General features: G+C 38.4%; 1 protein-coding gene across 1 annotated transcript in view; it reads right to left on the bottom strand.

Annotated features, from left to right (window-relative positions):
• The window catches only part of TTC29 (tetratricopeptide repeat domain 29), a 253,274-nt gene that overhangs the window by 112,445 nt on the left and 118,403 nt on the right, over positions 1-22,426 (bottom strand). The window contains exon 9 of the mRNA XM_067734746.1: positions 19,944-20,035. Within this exon, the coding sequence (XP_067590847.1) occupies positions 19,944-20,035 (92 nt within the window). The remainder of the gene's footprint in view (positions 1-19,943; positions 20,036-22,426) is intronic.

The raw sequence follows: 22,426 nt of genomic DNA, 5'->3' as shown, positions 1-22,426 counted from the left end.
TCTAATAAATAATAAACACTGGGGAAAAATACTGGAAGGAATTACAACAAAATAACAGTGCTGTCATTAAGATGAAAAAAAAACGTTTATAAAAGCTGAAGGGTAGTTTGTCCTTGCAAGTGTCCCTCAGTGGTGAAATCTCAGGTATCACTAAAATCACCTATACAAGTGGCAAAATGCTTAGAGAGACATACAGGTTCTAGCAGAGTGCTTGGCATGTATTAGGCCTTCATATATTTCTGAATAAAGAAACAGTCGAAAATTTGAGAAGGGAAACACTTATGTAGTACACAAAAAAGTTAAGCTTCCAGGTAAGTCATTGGAGAACCTGTCATTGGATATTTGGAGACCATGACTGTAGACTCCTGTATCCTGGATATTTCAGTAACATCAAGAACATCTTTTTAGGGCTCCCCTGGTGGCGCAGTGGTTGGGAGTCCGCCTGCCGATGCAGGGGACACGGGTTCGTGCCCCAGTCTGGGAGGGTCCCACATGCCGTGGAGCGGCTGGGCCCATGGGCCATGGCCGTTGAGTCTGCGCGTCTGGAGCCTGTGCTCTGCAGCGGGAGAGGCCACAGCAGTGAGAGGCCTGCGTACCGCAAAAAAAAAAAAAAAAAAAACTTTTTATTTTGGGAACATCTTTGAGAGACTATCAAACACCCTAGAATGTTCTCATGACTGGGGAATATGGTTCCTGCCACTAAACAGTTTCACTGTTTGGAGAGATTAATTTATACATTCATATGCGGGATTAACTGTGATAAGTACTATGAACTGTCTGTAGTGCTTTGAAACCTGGAGCACATTCATTTGAATATCTTTGCAAGAGCAGGTCTAGTGTTTGTGGGGTAAATTTGGTCTTAAAAGGGAGCCAAAAGGATATGGGGCCAAATCTAGTGAATACAATGGGGATCTCAAAGCATCAATAGAAATTTGAAAAATTGTAATATGCATTGTGGGAGATATCTTTGAACGGCATAAAAGGTTTAGTGTGCTTACAGAGTCACAGGCTGTTTGCTCCACTCCATCTTTCTTCCTCTTCCACCCTTACCCAGGCCTTCAGCACAGGTTGGGGGTCACTGCTGTTAACCATCCATCTTTCTCCAAATGTTTCTCCCTGTCTAGTGCCTAGCACTCCCAGCCAGTCTCTTATTCTCTCATTTTTCCTATATCTCTCATTTTCTCAGTATCTTACTGACACTGAGGTCTCTGTTTACCCAAAGTTGGCTGTTTGCAGGGTTCTGTCCAAGGCCTTTCTCTCCCCTCCATTAAATGCTTCTATGGGCAATTTCATATAATGCTACGGTATGTTCTAATTCCTATATGCACATGCCTGGCACATCTATATTTCTAGCCCTGATTTCCCCCTGTACTTCACATCCATATTTCCAATTGTCCAGACATACAAGGCATGCAAAGGAAGACAGTTCCCTCCAAGTGATGTCATCTAATGATGAGAATGATGGCATTCTGGGAATCAATCATCAGGAAACCTTTTTATAGTGTAGCGGTATAAAGTATTCACAAGTAATTTAATGTATTTTGTTCTAAAAATGGGTTTACGCAGAGAGATTATTTTCTGTGTTTTCTAAACGTGTCTCTAGATCCTTTTGGCTGTTTTCAAAGATCAAGCCCACCTCTCAATCAGTGATGTGTGGATATAGGAGCTATTCAAAAGGATATGCGACAGCTCAGAAAGTATTTCAAAAGAGTTTGATTTTAAGCAGGTAGTGGCAGGTTTAGAGGTATAACGTTGCATAACCTCCCAAGATTTGATGAGAACAACATTTATTTTCATAGATAAGCTGTGGTATGTTTGTGAAAATAAATTAAATTGCTTTAAAATCACTATGTGTGCTATGGTGGATATTAGAAAGATGTAAGCTTGAATCCCAGTTTGGCCTCTTAGACGAATAAGTTTGATGACATCTGCACTCTTTCTCAGCTTGTTTCCTCATTTTTTTGTTTGTTTGTTTCCTCATTTTAAAAATGGCCATAAGTTACTGTGAAATGAAAAACTACATATATGTAAAACCTGGCACATAGTAACAATTCAATAAATGACAGCTAGTTATTACTATTACCTCTCAGTGAAATAAAAAGCTATCATATCCATAGCTCTCTACTTGGTATTATCTGCCACCAGCTGATAGAAAAGTCAATTTAGCTAAGCATTACTGTTTGAAAGTCTTCCATTATGCAACGAATTAAACACACATTCTGCAAGACAGGCACATAAAGCCTTGATGTCTATTTTCTAGGGGGCACAGTCAAAGAACTAACACTTTTTGTTTACTTGAGTATCAGGTACTGTCAATGCATTCTTTTTTCCTTTCTTATTGGTAAAAGAATGCTCCACATATCAGAAATGGAATGGAATTTTATATTCCCAAAGTTGTGAATACTGCTTGCGTGTTTTTTTGTTTTGTTTTGTTTTGTTTTGTTTTTTGTGGTACGCGGGCCTCTCACTGCTGTGGCCTCTCCCGTTGCGGAGCACAGGCTCCGGACACGCAGGCTCAGCGGCCATGGCTCCCGGGCCCAGCCGCTCCACGGCATGTCGGATCATCCCGGACCGGGGCACGAACCCGTGTCCCCTGCATCGGCAGGCGGACTCTCAACCACTGCGCCACCAGGGAAGCCCGAATACTGCTTTTTATGATTCCGTTCTCACCTTTTCATAACAACATTATGAATAATCTTCTTCCACACTGCGGCACAGTTCAATTCTCCAGAAAAATTATGAATTGTTTGAGGAATATTTCAAATGCAGACATGGAGTAAAATATCATGAGAGGTGCACTCATTAATTTAAAATTTATTTTGTGGAACTAAAATGGTATTGAGAGAGCTCGAGAGTATAAAAAATTAGTAAATAAAATAGTTATTTTACTTAGAATTTTAAGCAAACTTGCGGATTTCTAGGACTAAATTTATCATATTAGTGTTAACTCTCAAAGATCTTTCTTGTACTGTAATATTCAAGAAAAAATTGATGAAATAAGAAAAAAGTAGAGACTTTGCATAGCATTTTAAAACTGTAGGGGAAGATTACTATTTTTATTCAGTAAAAATGGATTCACTGAAGCTTATTTATGTTCATGTTTCTAAAAGCTGATCTATTTTTTTTAACATCTTATTTAAATTTTTTTTAACATCTTTATTGGAGTATAATTGTTTTACAATGTTGTGTTAGTTTCTGCTGTATAACAAAGTGAATCAGCTATATGTATCCATATATCCCCATATCCCCTGCCTCTTGTGTCTCCCTCCCACCCTCCCTATCCCACCCCTCTAGGTCGTCACAAAGCACCGAGCTGATCTCCCTGTGCGATGCAGCTGCATCCCACTAGCTATCTATTTTGCCTTTGGTAGTGTATATATGTCGATGTCACTCTCACTTCGTCCCAGCTTACCCTTCCCTCTCCCCATGTCCTCAAGTCCATTCTCTACATCTGCGTCTTTATTCCTGTCCTGCCCCTAGGTTCATCGGAACCATGTTGGATTTTTTTTAGATTCCATATATATGTGTTATAAAAGCTGATCTATTTTTGATGGAAGAACATTTTGGATTAGGTTTGGCTGGCTGAGGATTGTTAAATCACAACATACACAAACAAAAAAACGAGTTCAGTGAACAAGAAACGCAACAGCATAAATAAATAAATAACTATCGCTGGGTGAGTCAAGTTGTTTTTCTCACAAAGGAGCAACAGATCTCCAAAACATCCAGAATTATCTGGAACTTGTTCTAACAAATAATGCTAGAGAAAAAGGCTTCCTATTATAACTTATATGCCCCACTCAGTGAATGTACAGTGCTGTAGCCAGGAAAGTTGTTAATATAGCATCTGAAATATAAACATTATATGCTGCTTAAAGGATTTCCAAATTTAAAAGTTAGCAATAGATTTAGAAACCAGTCGTTCTTTGGAAGGGGAGGAATCAAATATTTTCTTACAGAAAAGCTACAGATTATTTGTATAAGTTAAAGGACAAGGTTAAAATGTTAGACGAATATTAATTCCAGTTTTCTATATGCAGTGCACAGGTGCAACTTGAACAGCATATTATATGGTATAATCATTAAATTCATTCAACCAGACCTTAGAGAGTTAAAAACATATATTCTGAGGAACAGGACTCCTCGGTCCAAAGAATGAGAATGAAACAGTGCAGAATATTTGTGTATCAAGGTGATTCCAGTTTCCAACTGGGAAAACAGGACTGTTAACACCCACATCCCCTGACAACTGTCCAATTATGTATATCACACTTGGCCTACTGTTTGCAGTAGAAGTAATCAATAAAGGATGTGGTTGAGTGAACATAGATTTTGGTTGAACCAATGCATGAAAACTTAATCATTTACTCAGAAGAAATCAAATAGAGCAGAGATGAAACAGCCACTGAGGGGTTTGTTGATTGTGCCACCAAGTTTGTGGGCCACGGATGAAAGTAATAAGGCAAATGGAATCAGTGACAGGAGAAAATGTGAAAAGCTATTCTTAATTTCATGAATTAATAGAAATGTTTTGATGTATTTTGGGGGGTCAGTTTTAGGAAATTTCACATCAAAGCCTGGATGTTCCATTTTAAAGAATATATGAAAATTACTAGGGCATGTCATTTCTCTCAAGCAAGAAGAAATTAATTTTCAGCTATAACAGAAAGGGTAATTTTCACACTTGAAACTTTGTACTGATTGATTTAAAGATCTCCACTGTGGAAAATTTTCTAGGAAATAATTTAACCCGAGTTTGCAAGAAAATTTAACAGTTGGTAAGGAATAAACCCAGAGATGGGCTAGTTGTGACCAGTATGTCTTGAATGACTCTCATTTTTGTGATTTTCCCCCTAGATTCTTTTTAAAAGTCATCCTGATTATTTGGAGAGTTGTAGCATTTCAGTAAATGAGGCAAAAAAAAAAAATGCCATAAGGAAAATAAGGATTTTTCCCTCTATATTTACTCAAATTGTTTATCTATGTAATAATAATATTTAGTTGGTAATTTCTCAACTCACTATCTCTTTGTTTTATGGACCATAATTCTGGCTTTTATAGCTGTGTCATAGGCAATTTTTCTCATTTTAGAATACCAACTTTTTTTTTTTCACCAGTATTCCAAGTAGGAGGGGAAAAGACATTGTAAATCCTTATTTTTCTGTTATGCTACTTAAACCCTTGTGCAATTAATATAATTCAGACCAATAGCAAAAATAAAAAACCCTGCTCACTATTGAAACCTTCATCAATAACCCTAATGCCAGGGCTGAGCCTAGCCTTACCAAATGGGCAACTGTATTACCAAGTCCTGAGTCTTGAGGGAATGTGGCATGTTTTTCAATTGAAGGCTTAGTATAAATTCTTATAACCATTTTAGACGCTTCCAGCATCACAGCTTATTCACCTTTCATGCATGCTCTGCTGATGGCCTTAAACACACACTTATCCTAGACATGGCTATCCTCTTCCATTTCCTTTAAAGAGATAAAATATGTTTATAGAGATAGGCTCCCATTAGTGAAACTTGTGCAATTGCACAGGGTAGGAGAGAGAGATTTAGAGGTGATGCTAAGCTTCATATGCAGCTTGATTTATTTTTCAGTCACCACAACAATAATTTCCTCTATTTTGGTTGTGCTCCATTTCTTGCATGTTACTGCTAATCTGGGGACAGTTTAGGGTGACGAAAGGGATATATGTGTGTGTGCGTGCATTTGTGCATTTGTGTGTGTGTGCATGTGTCAAAGAACACCAAGCCCTTGAAGTGAAATATTCTAAAAATGACCACAAAATGTATATCAAAATACTTCTAGTAATTAGTGGCCTCAAGTTAATAAGGCTTATCAGATATCTAGGGTGCTGTTGCCTACATGTATACAGAATTTTTTTTTTTGAAACATATGTTTCTGAGTTATCGTGCACAAATGGTGAAAGAATATGCTGAGGTTTACACTCCCCTGAGTGCTCCTCCAAATACAGCAACAGTGCAGCAAAATGGCAGATTTGGATTGGAAATCCTGCGGTGGCCTTGGGACACTATTTCCTTATGACCTCAGAGGAAGCTTTTCCTGTACTCTTTTGTGCATTACATAACATTATACAATTAAGAACCCATGCCTACCATACAAATCATTGATGACTTCATTGGTATTTTAGTAGATGGGAATTCTTACAAGTGGAATTCACTTCATCTGGTATAAAAGTGAGATGGGGATACATTTTCTTGCCCATTATATGTTTGCCCCAAGGCAGGTTGCTAGATTGTTGAGAGTGTTGGAATATAATCATCCCCAGTCCTACCAGAAACATACCCTACTTCATGATATATCAAACATAGCTGGATCCGAAGGGCTCCAATCAACATGGTGGAATAGAAGGACCTGGAGCTCACCTCCTCCCACAAATACACCAAAAATACTTCTACATGTGGAAAAATTCTGACAGAATACCTAGTGAATGCTGGCACAAGATCTCAGACAGTCAAAATTGAAAGAAAGATCACCATGTAACCATGCAGGATGAAAGAAAAAAAAGAGAAAAATAGGAATTGTGACAGGACCTGTGACCCTGGGAGGGAGCTGTGAAAGAGGGAAGGTTCCCTCACCCTGAGAAGCCTCCTTCATGGGTGAGAAGATCAGCTGGGACAGGAAGGGAACTTCAGAGGTTCAGAGAAGAGTGCAGCAACCAGCTTGCAGCAGGCAGAACAGAGAGACCTACACAGATAGTCCGTGTCACCTCACTGCACTCCCCAGCCCAATATGTACATTTGCTGGTGTGCACAGGGGCTGGGTGCTGAAACTCAGGCTTCAGAAGACAGACCCAGGGAGAGGACTGGGGTTGGCTTCACAGAGACAGCCTGAAGGGGACAGAGTGTGGGACAGGCTGCAACTGGGGGGGTGTATGCAGAAGGAGCCTGGGCCCTCCATAAAAGTGAAATACCACTGTTAATAGGTACATGAAGGGAGGGGCAGAGCCCACACTATAGTAGCCTCATTCTTGGAGGGCTCACAGCTGGTGTGGCTCCACCTCTATGAGCTCTGGGAGCATGCAAGCAGGTTGCCCACACATGGAGGCTGGGCTGAAATCAGAGCCGATCCCCATGGGCCATGCCACTATGGAAGCAGGGCTGAAATCTGAGTCCTCTCCTTGTGGTTGTGTGATCTATGGATTTATGCCACTGCTGCCACCGCTGGCTTTATAAACTCAGTGCCTGTGGGTCACCCAAGTAGATTACATGTGCTCCCGTGTCTGGGGCAGATCCAGAGTTAGAAGATGTGGGCTTTGTGGGTGCACACACATGGAGACAGGGCAAGGGTCTAGGCTGCTTCCATAGGTCCCATGGCATGTCCAGGTGCGTGACTGCTATGGTCCTGGTACGTGACTTCAGTGGATCTGTGACTACAAATCTGCACTGGTGGGTTTGTGAACACAGTGCCTGAGGGACACCAAGGCTGACTGCCTGCATTCCACAGTTGAGGCACTGCTGAGGGCAGTGTCCAAAACAGCGTACTTTGTGAACCCACACAGCAGATGACAGGCAACACCACAGAGCACACTTCCTGGTGGGAAGCTCCTGTGGAGGAATACTCAGTGGCTCCTCTCACAGTGAGAGTGCTCCAGTCCTGCAGAGAGGACCCAAATAAACAAAATAAGAATGAAAGAGGTGAAATAACAACTGATACCACAGAAACACAAAAAAACATAAAAGAATACTATGAACAATTATATGCCAACAAATTTGACAACCTAGAAAAAATGAACAGGTTTCTAGAAGCATACAGCCCACCAAAACTGAATCAAGAAGAAATAGATATTTTGAGCAGACTGATCACTAGAAGTGAAATAGAATCTGTAAAACAAAATGAAACAAACTCCCTGCAAACAAAAGTCCAGGACCAGATGGCTTCACTGGGGAATTCTACCCAAACATACAAAGAACTCATACCAATTCTTCTCAACCTCTTCCAAAATATTGGAAGGAGGGGACACTCTCAAAGTCATTCTATGAAACCTGATACCAAAACCACACAAAGACACTACCAAAAAAAAAAATTACAGGTCATATCTTTGATGAATAAGATGCAAAGATTCTTAACAAAATATTAGAAAACCAAATCCAACAACACATAAAAAGGGTCAAACATCATGATCAAGGTGGATTCCTCCCATGGTCACAAGGATTGTTTAACATATGCAAATCAATCAATGTGATACACCATATCAACCAAAAAAAAAAAAAGACAAAAACCACATGATCACCTCAATAGATGCAGAAAGCATTTGATAAAATTCAACATCCATTCATGATAAAAAGTCTTACCGAAGTGGGTATAGAGGGAACATATCTCAACATAATAAAAGCTATTTATGACAAACCCACAGCCAACATAATACTCAACAATAAAAAGCTGAAAGCCTTACTGCTAAAATCTGGAACAAGACAAGAATGCCCACTCTCACCACTTCTGTTCAACATACTATTAGAAATCCTAGCCACAGCAATCAGACAAGAAAAAGAAATTAAAAGTATCCAGATTGGAAGGGAAGAGGTAAAATTGTCAATATATGCAGATAACATGTTACTCCATGTAGAAAACCCTAAAGACTCCACATAAAAACTACTAGAACTGATGAACAAATTCAGAAAGGTAGCAGGATACAAGATTAATATACAGAAATCTGTTGCATTTCTTTACAATAACAATGAAATATCAGAAAGTAAAAGTAAAAAAAAATCCCTTTTAAAGTCACATCAAAAAATAAAATACTTAGGGGGACCTTCAAGATGGTGGAGGAGTAAGATGTGGAGATCACCTTCCTCCCCACAAATACATCAAAAATACACCTACATGTGGAACAACTCCTACAGAACACCTACTGAACACTGGCAGAAGACCTCAGACTTCCCAAAAGGCAAGAAAATCCCCACTTACTTGGGTAGGGCAAAAGAAAAAAGGAAAAACAGAGACAAAAGAATAGGAACTGACTTGCACCTCCACACACTAGGGAGCCACTACACTGGCAGAGACAGGGTGTGAGTGGGGGGGGCAAGCTTCAGAGCCATGGAGGAGAGTGCAGCACAGGGGTGAAGAGGGCAAAGCAGAGAGATTCCCACAGAGAGGATCGGTGCTGACCAGCACTCACCAGTCTGAGATGCTTGTCTCCTCACCAGCCAGGGTGGGTGGAGGCTGGGAGCTGAGGCTTAGGCTTCGGAGGTCAGACCACAGGAAGTGGACTGGGGTTGGTTGGCTGCGTGAAGGGGGCTAGTGCATCACAACTAGCTGGGAGGGAGTCAGGTAAAAAGTCTGGACCTGCCTAAGAGGCAAGAGATCATTGTTTCGGGGTGCACAGGAGAGGGGATTCCTTCCCTGTATGCTCACAGAAGGCAGAGCACCACCTAAGCAAGCTCCAGAGATGGGCGTGAGCTGCGGCTATCAGCTTGGACCCCAGAGATGGTCATGAAATGCTAATGCTGCTGCCACTGCCACGAAGAATCCTGTGTGCAAGCACAGGTTACTACCCCCCCAACCCCCACCCCCACCTCCAGGAGCCTGTGCAGACTGCCACTGCCAGAGTCCTGAAATCCAGGCACAACTTCCCTGGGAGAACACCTGGCACACCACAGGCTGTTGCAATGTCACTTGGGCCTCTGACACTGGAGGCTAGCCCTGCAGTCCAATTATGACTACAGTACCCCTCCCTCTCCCCAGCCTGAGAGAGCAAGAGAGCTCTAATCAGCCGCTGCTTTAACCCTCACCTGTCTGGGTGGGGAACACACGCCTGAAGATGACCTACACGCAGAGGTGGGGCCAAAACTGAGGCTGAACCCCAAGAGCTGTGTGAACAAAGAAGAGAAAGGGAAATTTCTCCATGTACCCTCAGGAGCAGCAGATTAAATTCCCACAGTCAACTTGATGAATGCTGCATCTGTGGAATACCTGCAGAGACAATGAATGCTCCCCAAAATGAGGTGGTGGATTTGGGGAGCAACTGTAGACTAGGGCTTGCTGTCTGCAACTGATTTGTTTCTGATTTTTATGTTTATCTTAGTTTACATTTTAGTGCTTGCTATTATTGGTGGATTTGTTCATTGGTTTGGTTGCTCTCTTCTTTTTAAAAAAAACTTAAATTTTTAAAAATTTTCTATTTTTTAAATTTTATTATTTTTTAAATTTATTATTTATATTTATTTATTATATTTTTCTTCCTTCCTTTTCTTCTGAGTCATGTGGCTGAAAGGGTCTTGGTGCTCTGGCCACGTGTCAGGCCTGAGCTTATGAGGAGGGAGAGCCAAGTCCAGCACATGGGACCACCAGAGACTTCCTGGTCCCATGTAATATCAATTGGTGAGAGCTCTCCCAGAGATCTCAACCTCAACGCTAAGACCCAGCTATACCCAATGGCTAGCAAGCTCCACGGCTAGACACCTGATGCCAAACAACTAGCAAGATAGGAACACAATCCCACTCATTAGCAGAGAGGCTGCCTAAAATCATACTAAGTTCAGAAACACTCCAAAACACACCACCGGATGCGGCCCTGCCCACTAGAAAGACAAGATCCAGTCCCACCCACCAGAGCAGAGGCACTACTCCCCTCCACCAGGAAGCCTACACAAGCCACTGAACCAACCTCACCCGCTGGGGGCACACATCAAATACAACGGGAACTATGAACCTGCAGCCTGAAAAAAGGAGACCCCAAACACAATAAGTTAAACAAAATGAGAAGATAGAGAAGTACACAGCAGTTGAAGTAGCAAGGTAAAAACCTACCAGACCAAACAAATGAAAATGAGATAGGCAGTCTACCTGAAAAAGAATTAGGAATAATGATAGTAAAGACGATCCAAAATCTTGGAAATAGAATGGAGAAAATACAATAAACGTTTAACAAGGACCCAGAAGAATTAAAGAGCAAACCAACAATGATGAACAACACAATAAATGAAATTAAAAATTCTCTAGAAGGGATCAATAGCAGAATATCTGAGGCAGAAGAATGTATAGTGACCTGGAAGATACAATAGTGGAAATAACTGCCACAGAGCAGAATAAAGAATGAAAAGAATTGAGGACAGTCTCAGAGACCTCTGGGACAACATTAAACACACAACGTTCGAATTATAGGGAATCCAGAAGAAGAAGAGAGAAAGAAACAGTCTGACAAAATAGTTGAAGAGATTTTGTTGAAAACTTCCCTAACATGGGAAAGGAAATAGGCAATCAAGTCCAGGAAGCACAGAGAGTCCCATACAGGATAAATCCAAGGAGAAACATGCCATGACATATATTAATCAAACTATCAAAAATTAAATACAAAGAAAAAATATTAAAGCAGCAAGGGAAAAGCAACAAATAACATACAAGGGAATCCCCATAAGGTTAGCAGCTGATCTTTCAGCAGAAAATTTGCAAGCCAGAAGGGAGTGGCAGGAGATATTTAAAGTGATGAAAGGGAAAAAGCTGCAGCCAAGATTACTCTACCCAGCAAGGATCTCATTCAGATTCCACAGAGAAATTAAAACCTTTGCAGACACGCAAAAGCTAAGAGAATTCAGCACCACCAAACCAGCTTTACGACAAATGCTAAAGGAACTTCTCTAGGCAGGAAACACAAGAGAAGGAAAAGACCTACAATAACAAACCCAAAACAATTAAGAAAATGGTAATAGGAACACACATATTGATAATTTCCTTAAATATAAGTGGATTAAATGCTCCCACCAAAAGACATAGACTGGCTGAATGGATACAAAAACAAGACCCATATATATGCTGTCTACAAGAGACCCACTTCAGACTCAGGGACACATACAGACAGAAAGCGAAGGGATGGAAAAAGATATTCCATGCAAATGGGAATCAAAAGAAATCTGGAGTAGCAATTCTCATATCAGACAAAATAGACTTTAACATAAAGATTATTACAAGAGACAAAGAAGGACACTACATAATGATCAAGGGATCAATCCAAGAAGAAGATAAAACAATTGTAAATATTTATGCACCCAGCATAGGAACACCTCAATACATAAGGCAAATGCTAACAGCCATAAAAGGGGAAATTGACAGTAACACAACTATAGTAGGGGACTTTAACACCCCACTTTCACCAACGGACAGATCATTCAAAATGAAAATAAATGAGGAAACACAAGCTTTAAATGACACATTAGACAAGATGGACTTAATTGATATTTATAGGACATTCCATCCAAAAACAAGAGTACACTTTCTTCTCAAGTGCTCACGGAACATTCTCCAGGATAGATCATATCTTGGGTCACAAATCAAGCCTTGGTATATTTAAGAAAGTTGAAAGTATATCAAGTATCTTTTCTGACCACAACGCTATGAGACTAGATATTAATTACAGGACAAAAAGTTAAAAAAATACAAACACATGGGGGCTAAACAATACACTATTAATAACCAAGAGGTCACTGAAGAAATCAAAGAGGAAATCAAAAAACACCTAGAAACAAATCACAATGAAAACACAATGACCCAAATTCTATGGGATGCAGCAAAAGCATCTCTAAGAGGGAAGTTTATAGCAATATAATCCTACCTCAAGAAATGAGAAAAAACTCAAATAAACAACCTAAACTTACACCTAAAGCAATTATAAAATGAAGAACAAAAAAACCCAAAGTTAACAGAAGCAAAGAAATCATAAAGATCAGATCCTAAATTTAAAAAAATGAAGGAAAGTATAACAAAGTTCAGTATAACTAAAAGCTGGTTCTTTGAGAAGATAAGCAAAATTGATAAACCATTAGCCAGACTCATCAAGAAAAAAAGGGAGAAGACTCAAATCAATAGAATTAGAAATGAAACTGACACTGCAGAAATACAAAGATTATGAGAAACTACTACAAGCAACTCTATGTCAATAAAATGGAAACCTGGAAGAAATGGACAAATTCTTAGAAAAGCACAACCTTCCGTGACTGAACCAGGACGAAATAGAAAATATGAAAAGACCAATCACAAGAACTGAAACTGGAACTATGATAAAACTTCCAACAAACAAAAGCCCAGCACCACATGGCTTCACAGGCAAATTCCATCAAACATTTAGAGAAGAGCTAACATCTATCCTACTCAAGCTCTTCCAAAATATAGCAGAGGGAGGAACAATCCCAAAATCATTCTATGAGGCCACCATCACCCTGATACCAAAACCAGACAAAGATGTCACAAAGAAGGAAAGCTACAGGACAATATCACTGTTGAATATAGATGCAAAAATCCTCAACAAAATACTAGCAAACAGAATCCAACAGTGCATTAAAAGAATCATACACCATGATCAAGTGGGGTTTATCCCAGGAATGCAAGGATTCTTCATTATATGCAAATCAATCAATGTGATACACCATATTAACAAATTGAAGAATAAAAACTATATGATCATCTCAGTAGATGCAGAAAAAGCTTTTGACAAAATTCAACACGCATTTATGATAAAAACTCTCCAGAAAGTGGGCATAGAGGGAACCTACTTCAACATAATAAAGGCCATATATGACAAACCAACAGCCAACATTGTTCTCAGTGGTGAAAAACTGAAATGATTTCCTTTAAGGTCAGGAACAAGACAAGGTTGCCCACTCTCACCACTCTTATTCAACACAGTTTTGGAAGTTTTAGCCATGGCATTCAGACAAATAAAAGAAATAAAAGGAATCCAAATCAGAAAAGAAGAAATAAAACTGTCACTCCTTGCAGATGACATCATACTATATACAGAGAATCATAAAGATGCTACCAGAAACCGACAGCCAACATAATCAGTGAATTTGGTAAAATAGCAGGATACAAAATTAATGCACAGAAATCTCTTGCATTCCTATACACTAACAATGAAATAGCTGAAAGAGAAATTAAGGAAACACTCTCATTTACCATTGCAACAAAAAGAATAAAATATCTAGAAATAAAGTTACCTAAGGAGACAAAAGACCTGTATGCAGAAAATTATAAGACACTGATAAAAAAAATTAAAGATGATACAAACAGATGGAGAGATATACCATGTTCTTGGATTGGAAGAATCAACACTATGAAAATGACTACACTACCCAAAGCAATCTACAGATTCAATGCAATTCCTATGAAATTATCAATAGCATTTTTCACAGAACTAGAACAAAAAATTGAATAATTTGTATGGAAACACAAAAGACCCCAAATAGCCAAAGCAATCTTGTGAAAGAAAAATGGAGCTGGAGGAATCAGGCTCCTGAACTTCAGACTATACTACAAAGCTACAGTAATCAAGACAATATGGTACTGGCACAAAAACAGAAATATAGATCAATGGAACTGGATAGAAAGCCCAGAGATAAACCCACGCAGATACGGTCACCTTATCTTTGATAAAGGAGGCAAGAATATACAATGGAGAAAAGACAGCCTTTTCAATAAGTGGTGCTGGGAAAACTGGACAACCACATGTAAAAGAATGACATTAGAACACTCTCTAACACCATACACAAAAATAAACTCAAAATGGATTAAAGACCTAAATGTAAGGCCAGACACTATCAAACTCTTAGAGGAAAACATAGGCAGAACACTCTATGACATAAATCACAGCAAGATCCTTTTTGACCCACCTCCTAGATAAATGGAAATAAAATAAAAAATAAACAAATGGGACCTAATGAAACTTAAAAGCTTTTGCACAGCAAAGGAAACCAGAGACAAGACAAAAAGACAACACTCAGATGGGAGAAAATATTTGCAAATGAAGCAACTGACAAAGGATTAATTTCCAAAATATACAAGCAGCTCATGTAGCACAATATGAAATAAACAAACAACCCAATCCAAAAATGCATGGTAGAGCTTAATAGACATTTCTCCAAAAAAGATATACAGATTGCCAACAAACACATGAAAGATTGCTCAACATCACTAATCATTAGAGAAATGCAAATCAAAAGCATGATGAGGTATCACCTCACACCGTTCAGAATGGCCATCATCAAAAAATCTACAAACAATAAATGCTGGAGAGGGTGTGGAGAAATGGGAACCCTCTTGCACTGTTGATGGGAATGTAAATTAATACAGCCACTCTGGAGAACAGTATGGAGCTTCCTTAGAAAATAAAAATAGAACTACCATATGACCCAGCAATCCCAGTACTGGGCATATACCCTGAGAAAACCATAATTCAAAGAGAGACATGTACCACAATGTTCATCGCAGCACTATTTGCAACAGCCTGGACATGGAAGCAACCTAAATGTCCACTGACAGATGAATGGATAAAGAAGATGTGGCCCCTATATACAATGGAATATTACTTAGCCATAAAAAGAAATGAAATTGAGTTATTTGTAGTGAGGTGAATGGATCTAGAGTCTGTCATACAGAGTGAAGTAAGTCAGGAAAAGAAAAATAAATACCATATGCTAACACATGTATATCGAATCTAAAAAAAAAAAATGGTTCTGATGCACCTAGGGGCAGGATAGGAATAACATCACAGAGGTAGAGAATGGACTTGAGGACACGGGGAGGGGGAAGGGTAAGCTGGGATGAAGTGAGAGAGTGGCGTGGACATATATACACTACCAAATGTAGAGTAGATAGCTAGTGGGAAGCAGCCACGTAGCACAGGGAGATCAGCTCAGTGCTTTGTGACCACCTAGAGGGATGGTTTAGGGAGGGTGGGAGGGTGACACAAGAGGGAGAAGATATGGCGATATATGTATATGTATAGTTGATTCACTTTGTTATAAAGCAGAAACTAATACACCATTGTTAAGCAATTATACTCCAATAAAGATGTTAAAAAATATAAAGCTTATCATACTAGCAAGAAAACAAAAACAATGAAACAAAACAAATATCCTATGCTAACACATATATATGGAATCTAAAAAAAAAAATGGTTTTGATGAACCAAGGGGCAGGACAAGGATAAAGATGCAGGCGTAGAGAATGGACTTGAGGACACAGAGAGGGGGAAGGGTAAGCTGGGATGAAGTGACAGAGTAGCACTGACAATATACACTACCAAATGTAAAATAGATAGCTAGTGGGTAGCAGCTGCATAGCACAGGGAGATCAACTCCGCACTTTGTTAAGACTTAGAGGGGTGGGATAGGGAGGGTGGGAGGGATTAACAAGAGGGAGGGGGTATGGGGATATATCTATACATATAGCTGATTTACTTTGTTATATAGCAGAAATTAATACAACATTGTAAATCAACTATACTCCAATAAAAATGTTAATAAAATAAAATACTTAGGAATAAACCTATCCAAGGAGTTAAAAGACTTATATTCTGAGAACTATAAAAGATTGATAAAGTAAAGTGAAGATGATAAGAAAGAAATGGAAAGGTAGCCCATGCTCTTAGATTGGAAGAATTAATATCATTAAAATGGCCATACTACCCAAAGCAATCTACAGATTTAATGTGATCCCTATCAAATTACCCATGACATTTTTCACAAACCTAGAACAAATAATCTTAAAATTTATGTGGAACCATAAAAGACCCAGAATTGCCAAAGCAATCCTGAAGTAAAAGAACAAAGCAGGAGGCATAACCTTCCCAGACTTCAGACAATACTACAAAGCTACAGTAATCGGAACAGTGTGGTATCGGCACAAAAACAGACATATGGATCAATGGAACAGAATAGACAGCCCAGAAATAAACCCACACACCGACAGTCAATTAATCTTTCACATAGAAGGCAAGAATGTACATGGAGAAAAGACAGTCTCCTCAGCAAGTGATGTTGGGAAAGTTGGACAGCCACATTTAAATTAGTGAAGTTAGAACACACCCTCACACCATACACAAAAATAAACTCAAAATGGCTTAAAGACTTAAATATAAGACATGACACCAAAAAACTCCTAGAAAAGAACATAGGTAAAACATTCTCTGACATGAATTCTAGAAATGTTATCTTAGATCAGCCTCCCAAGACAAAAGAAATAAAAGTAAAACTAAACACATGGTACCAAATTAAACTTATAAGCTTTTGCACAGTGAATGAAACCATAAACAAAATGAAGACAACCTATGGACTGCAAGAAAATATTCGCAAATGATGCGACCAATAAGGGCTTAATTTCCTAAATATACAAACAGCTCATACAACTCAACATCAAAAAAACCCAACCCAATCAAAAAATGGACAGAAGACCTAAACAGACATTTCTCCAAAGAAGACGTACAGATGGCCAATAGGCACATGAAAAGATGCTCAACTTTGCTAATTATTAGAGAAACTCAAATCAAAAATACAAGCATCTCACACTGGTCAGAATGGCCATCATTAAAAAGTCTACAAATAATAAATGCTGGAGAGGGTGTGGAGAAAAGGGAACCCTCCTACACTGTTGGCGGGAATGTAAATTGGTGCAGCCACTGTGGAAAATAGTACGGAAGTTTCTCAAAAAACTAAAAATAGAACTACCATATGACCCAGCAATTCCACTCCTGGTTATATATCGGAAAAATACAAAAACACTCATTTGAAAAGATTCACACACCCCAATGTTCATAGCAGCAGTATTTACAATAACCAACACATGGAAGCAACCTAATTGTCTATCAACAGATGAATGGATAAAGAAAATATGGTACATATATACAATGGACTACTACTCAGCCATAAAAAAGAATGAAATAATGCCGTTTGCAGCAACATGGATGGACCTAGAGATTACCATACTAGGTGAAGTAAGTCAGACAGAGAAAGACATATCATATGATAACACTTATATATGGAATTTAAAATACGATACACATGGACTTATTTACAAAACAGAAACAGACTCATAGACATACAAAACAAACTTATGATTACCAAAGGGGAAGGGGAAGGAGGGATAAATTAGGAGTTTTGGATTAGCAGATACAAACCACTATATATAAAATAGATAAACCACAAGGTCCTACTATACATCACAGGGAACTATGTTCAATATCCTATAATAAACCATAAAGGAAAAGAATATGAAAAAGAATATATATATGTGTATATATATAACTGAATCACTTTGCTGTACACCAGAAAATAACACAACATTGTAAATTAACTCCTCTTCAAAAAAAAAAATATATATATGGATCCTTTTCCATACCTCAACCTAAAATAATACTTAAGCAACCAAATTAAAACATTTGATTATCTGTTGTTGTTGTTGCCAAGATACTTATTCAACACTTCCCCTTAGCTTTCACAGTATAGAGCAGGAATTCAAATCCTGGAGTGGAAACTAAAATATTCCAGATGAGACCACAGTTTAACAGGTGAGAAGTATTTTAAGATAACCTCAGGTCTCCAGAAGTTTCAAAAATAATTATAAAGACTATCAGTAACTGAAGGGGAAATCCAACACTTGTCGTGTGACATAGTAAGTGCTCAGTACAGGTTTATGAAAGAAAACATTTTTCCCTGAAGTTTTCTCTCTCTATCTAGGTTGGAACACAATGTTATTTTGTAGAAATTATTTTATAAACATGTTGAGGGATGCATTTATTTAACTGTTTAGGCTTAGACCAGGTCTGCTACTATAAACCAAGACAAATCAATCATCTTCTACTGATTCTGGGCAGTGTTAACAGCAGAATCAAATAATTAAATAATCAAAATGAGCTGGATAAAAGGGCACAGAGTTGGTGTGTTCCAAACAGACATTACATTGAATCCTTATACATCTCTTTTTCGTGTTCAAACATCTGCTTCTTTCCGGTGATTATTTGGAAAAAAGAAGTTTAAGGGATAGCTGGGTTCATCATGCACAGAATGGTTATCAGTCTTTATGTGGAGGGACCACAACACTCACAGGTTGCTTGCTTCATTCATGGCTGGCCCTGCCTTCCTTGAGTAAATGTCTATACTCTCCTTATAACTATGTCTGTTCCTTACTGCTCATCCAGTGATGACTGCAGTGCATTGTATTTATTTTGTCGGGCACCTTATACATTTGATTGGTGTTGGTGTTTTGATCTTTAATTAATCATTTATTTAATATGTAATGATTATTATATTGGAATTGTAATTACATAATGAAGATCCACTTTCAAGGCATTACACATTTCAAATGCCTTTGGAATAACAATTTTGCCTTTTAAAACACCACTTTGTATGTGTTTACAACTGAAATACAAATGGGAAGATTAGAATTTGACACAATCTACGTTTATTATTATTATTATTGCTACTACTACTACTACAAAATTATTTAACAGCTATATCTTGGATATAAGGTAACATACCAAAAACCAAGGCCATAACTTTGATAACTTTTTTTATTCTTACTCTATCTTGGCTTAAATATAATGCTGTGATTAAATGGAGTATACAGCAATCACAATACAATAAGTGAAGGCTATATCATATATTTTCCATGGAAAAATTTGTATCACAAATTGTTCATATATACTTTTGTTCAATTTTCTGTTTTAAAGGAAATATTGGGAATATTGGTTTTGCACCCAATTGTTTATCCAGACATGCTCAAAGGAGAGATGTCTTAATGGAAGAAGGACGATTGAAGCACAAAATGGAAACTTGCCTCAAAGAAGAGATCTGGAAAGGTTACGGTGAACCACAGTTACTGAAGCGTACTGTGTATCTCTGTGCTCTCTGCCTTTTTAACCTGTGAGATGTGACCTGATTTTTCCCTCTCATTCAATCAAGGTCATCACTAAACTTCCAGAACATCAAAAATAAAATAACACGAAGGAGGAAAAGACAAAGAAGAGTTTAGGTGTATATTTAAAAATACCACATTGGTTTAAAATAACTTACAATGAAAGGGTCACTTAAGAAGGGCACTGCTTAAAATTTAAGCAGGCAGTAATGGAAAGCGACAGACCTCAAACAATTTGTCTTTCACAGTTGAGTGAATTCACAGTGACAGCAAGACAAGGATGTGCTAACTTACCTCTGCAGGACCTTGGCTGTTGCTTCATAGGCTCTCCCCAGGCTGAGATCATCATCCAGGTCTGTAGAGATTTTAGCATAAGTGTTGAGGACCTATGGGGGAAGAGGAATCCTTATTAAACATATAACATGACCAGATTCACTGATGTTTCATTTCATAACAGAAAAGATTCAAATTAATAGTTGTTTTTCACATCACCATAAAATATTTTTTTGTTTATTAAAAATTCATGTTGGTTTGGTTTATTTTTATCTATAGTATAACTTGTTTTGCAGTGATCTCTTTGAGCCATGACAGTGAAGTCTTACTTTTGTAAAAGTAATTCTTTTCCTGAACAATCCAAAATCTTCCAATTGATATAACTTAGGGGTGAGTAAATAATTGGATGGTTTACAACATTATTTTCAAATATGGGACCACTATCTTAGGTAATATAAGGCAGATTATAATAGTCTACTAGGGTAGCTTAAATATCACTTTTCCTTCTATAAATAGCTGTTTGAAAAGCACGAATTTATGTGCCAGGCAATTTCTAAATCTATCATTTTATTAGAGGCATATCTCACAGTTTGTACACATATTCAGTATACACTAAAAACATTTCTTACAAATGTACTTCATTACCAACAATCTCTTCAATAATCAAAAGATTACGGCTGCCACAGCCAGACGTATGATCTTAACACTGACATCATCTGCATGGTATAATTTTCCTTTTTATTCTTTTTCCCTTTCAAAGGCCAGAAGAAGGAAAATATGTAAAATAAAATCCCCTTTTCCTCTTCCTCCTTCATTGTTACTTGAACCAACCTATTACACACATGAAGACACAGGAAATCTCCAAAGACCTCTATGGAAATCCTTTTTGCTCATTTTCTAAGAAGAAATTAGCAAAAGTCATTTGATGGCGTTGAGTGGGAGAGTCAGCATGAGGGAGGATGTACATCCGGCCTGAATTAGGCATCTTAGAAAGTTTGTGTATGAAAGGCGGTGTTGATATTCAGCTTTACTTTCTTAAAGTTAATATTTGGGAAATAACTTCAGTGAGGCCATGTGATACCTCCTAATTTGTGTGTGTATATGTGTCTGTGTGTGTGTGTGGTTTACAAGTGACTTGAAATAATACTGGTATTAAAACTTACTGATACATATTGACCCAGTATTTTAATTCCTGTTAAACCTGCAAAGTTCATCATTTTCGTTCTTCTTTTTAAGTCTCTTAATAAGTCTTGTATAAACCTGAGACTATTCTTTTCACTCTGTTGTGCAAAACTGATTCACCCAGATTAAGTCCGATATGACTTGACATTGAGCTTTCTGCGTTAAGGGGCAGAACCTCTGAATTTTGTGAATTTGTAAGAGACCTTATTAAATCCAAATATCAAAATATTTAGGAAGAGACTGTCAAGTGTCTCTTTTGGTTCATATATGTTTTATATGGCATTCTAGAAACTTAAAGATTGAATATTATATATTTTGTGTCAAAAATAGTTTGTTTTTCGGTAAATATTGTTACTGTGTGCCAATGTTGTGTTAAACCCTAGGAAATCTTAAAGAGAAGAGAGTATGCTTGCAAACCTTCGAGGCATTTATAGTCTAGTGGTACAGAGGTTTGCACTGATGCGGCTGTGTGAATTAGCTGAAAACAGATTTCTCCAGGGCTTCAGCTGTGCTTCCTCTGCACCACTCTCCCACACCCCTGGCCACCATGAACCCGGAAGCAGTACAGTAGCATCCAGAAGTACCCAACATTATCTTAGGGCTGTGACTCCTTGGACCATGGTTAGGAGGGTAGTTTCCATGAGGAAGCTTCTATAGAATCAAGGAGCAAATACCAGCTCAGCCTGGGCTTCTGGTTTTGGCCTTGGACTTGATTCTATAGAAGCTTCCTCATGGAACCCAATGGGGTTTCCTGAAATGAACACCCAACTTAGAGTAAGAAGACTTGGATTCAAGACCTAATTCTACCACACCCAACACACCTGGCCCAAGAAATCTCCCTGAGAAGCTTTCCTCGAAGCAAAAAAGAAAACCTCCCTCTGAGAGTTGTTATGAGGCTGCTGTGAGATGATACAGAGTTCTATTTGAACCTGGGATGAGAAGTTTCTGGGACTCTGTTAACCAGCCATCAGTGAAGAGCTCCTGGAGAGTTCCCTCCTCAGAGTAAAGGCGACACATTTTATTTGTGACTTGAGAGAGTGCCTCTCTCAGCTTACATGCTTTACCTAAAAACAGGAAATATATAGGCAGTGGGAAGAACATAGTTCACTACTGGCCCAATAGGGAAATACTCAATTACACTGGACCCCCCCATATCCACGGGGGCTACATTCCCAGACCACCAGTGGATGCCTGAAATCTTGGACATAGACTATGCTTTCTCCTGTACATACATACCTATGATAAAGTTTAATTTATAAGTTAGGCACAGTAAGAGGTTAACAACTATAACTTACAATAACATAGAACAATCATAACAATAT

This window comes from Pseudorca crassidens, chromosome 4 (assembly GCF_039906515.1).
Source record: "Pseudorca crassidens isolate mPseCra1 chromosome 4, mPseCra1.hap1, whole genome shotgun sequence".
NCBI lineage: Eukaryota > Metazoa > Chordata > Mammalia > Artiodactyla > Delphinidae > Pseudorca > Pseudorca crassidens.
Note: the sequence above shows the minus strand (reverse complement) of the source record. Positions and strands in the feature narration are given on the sequence as shown.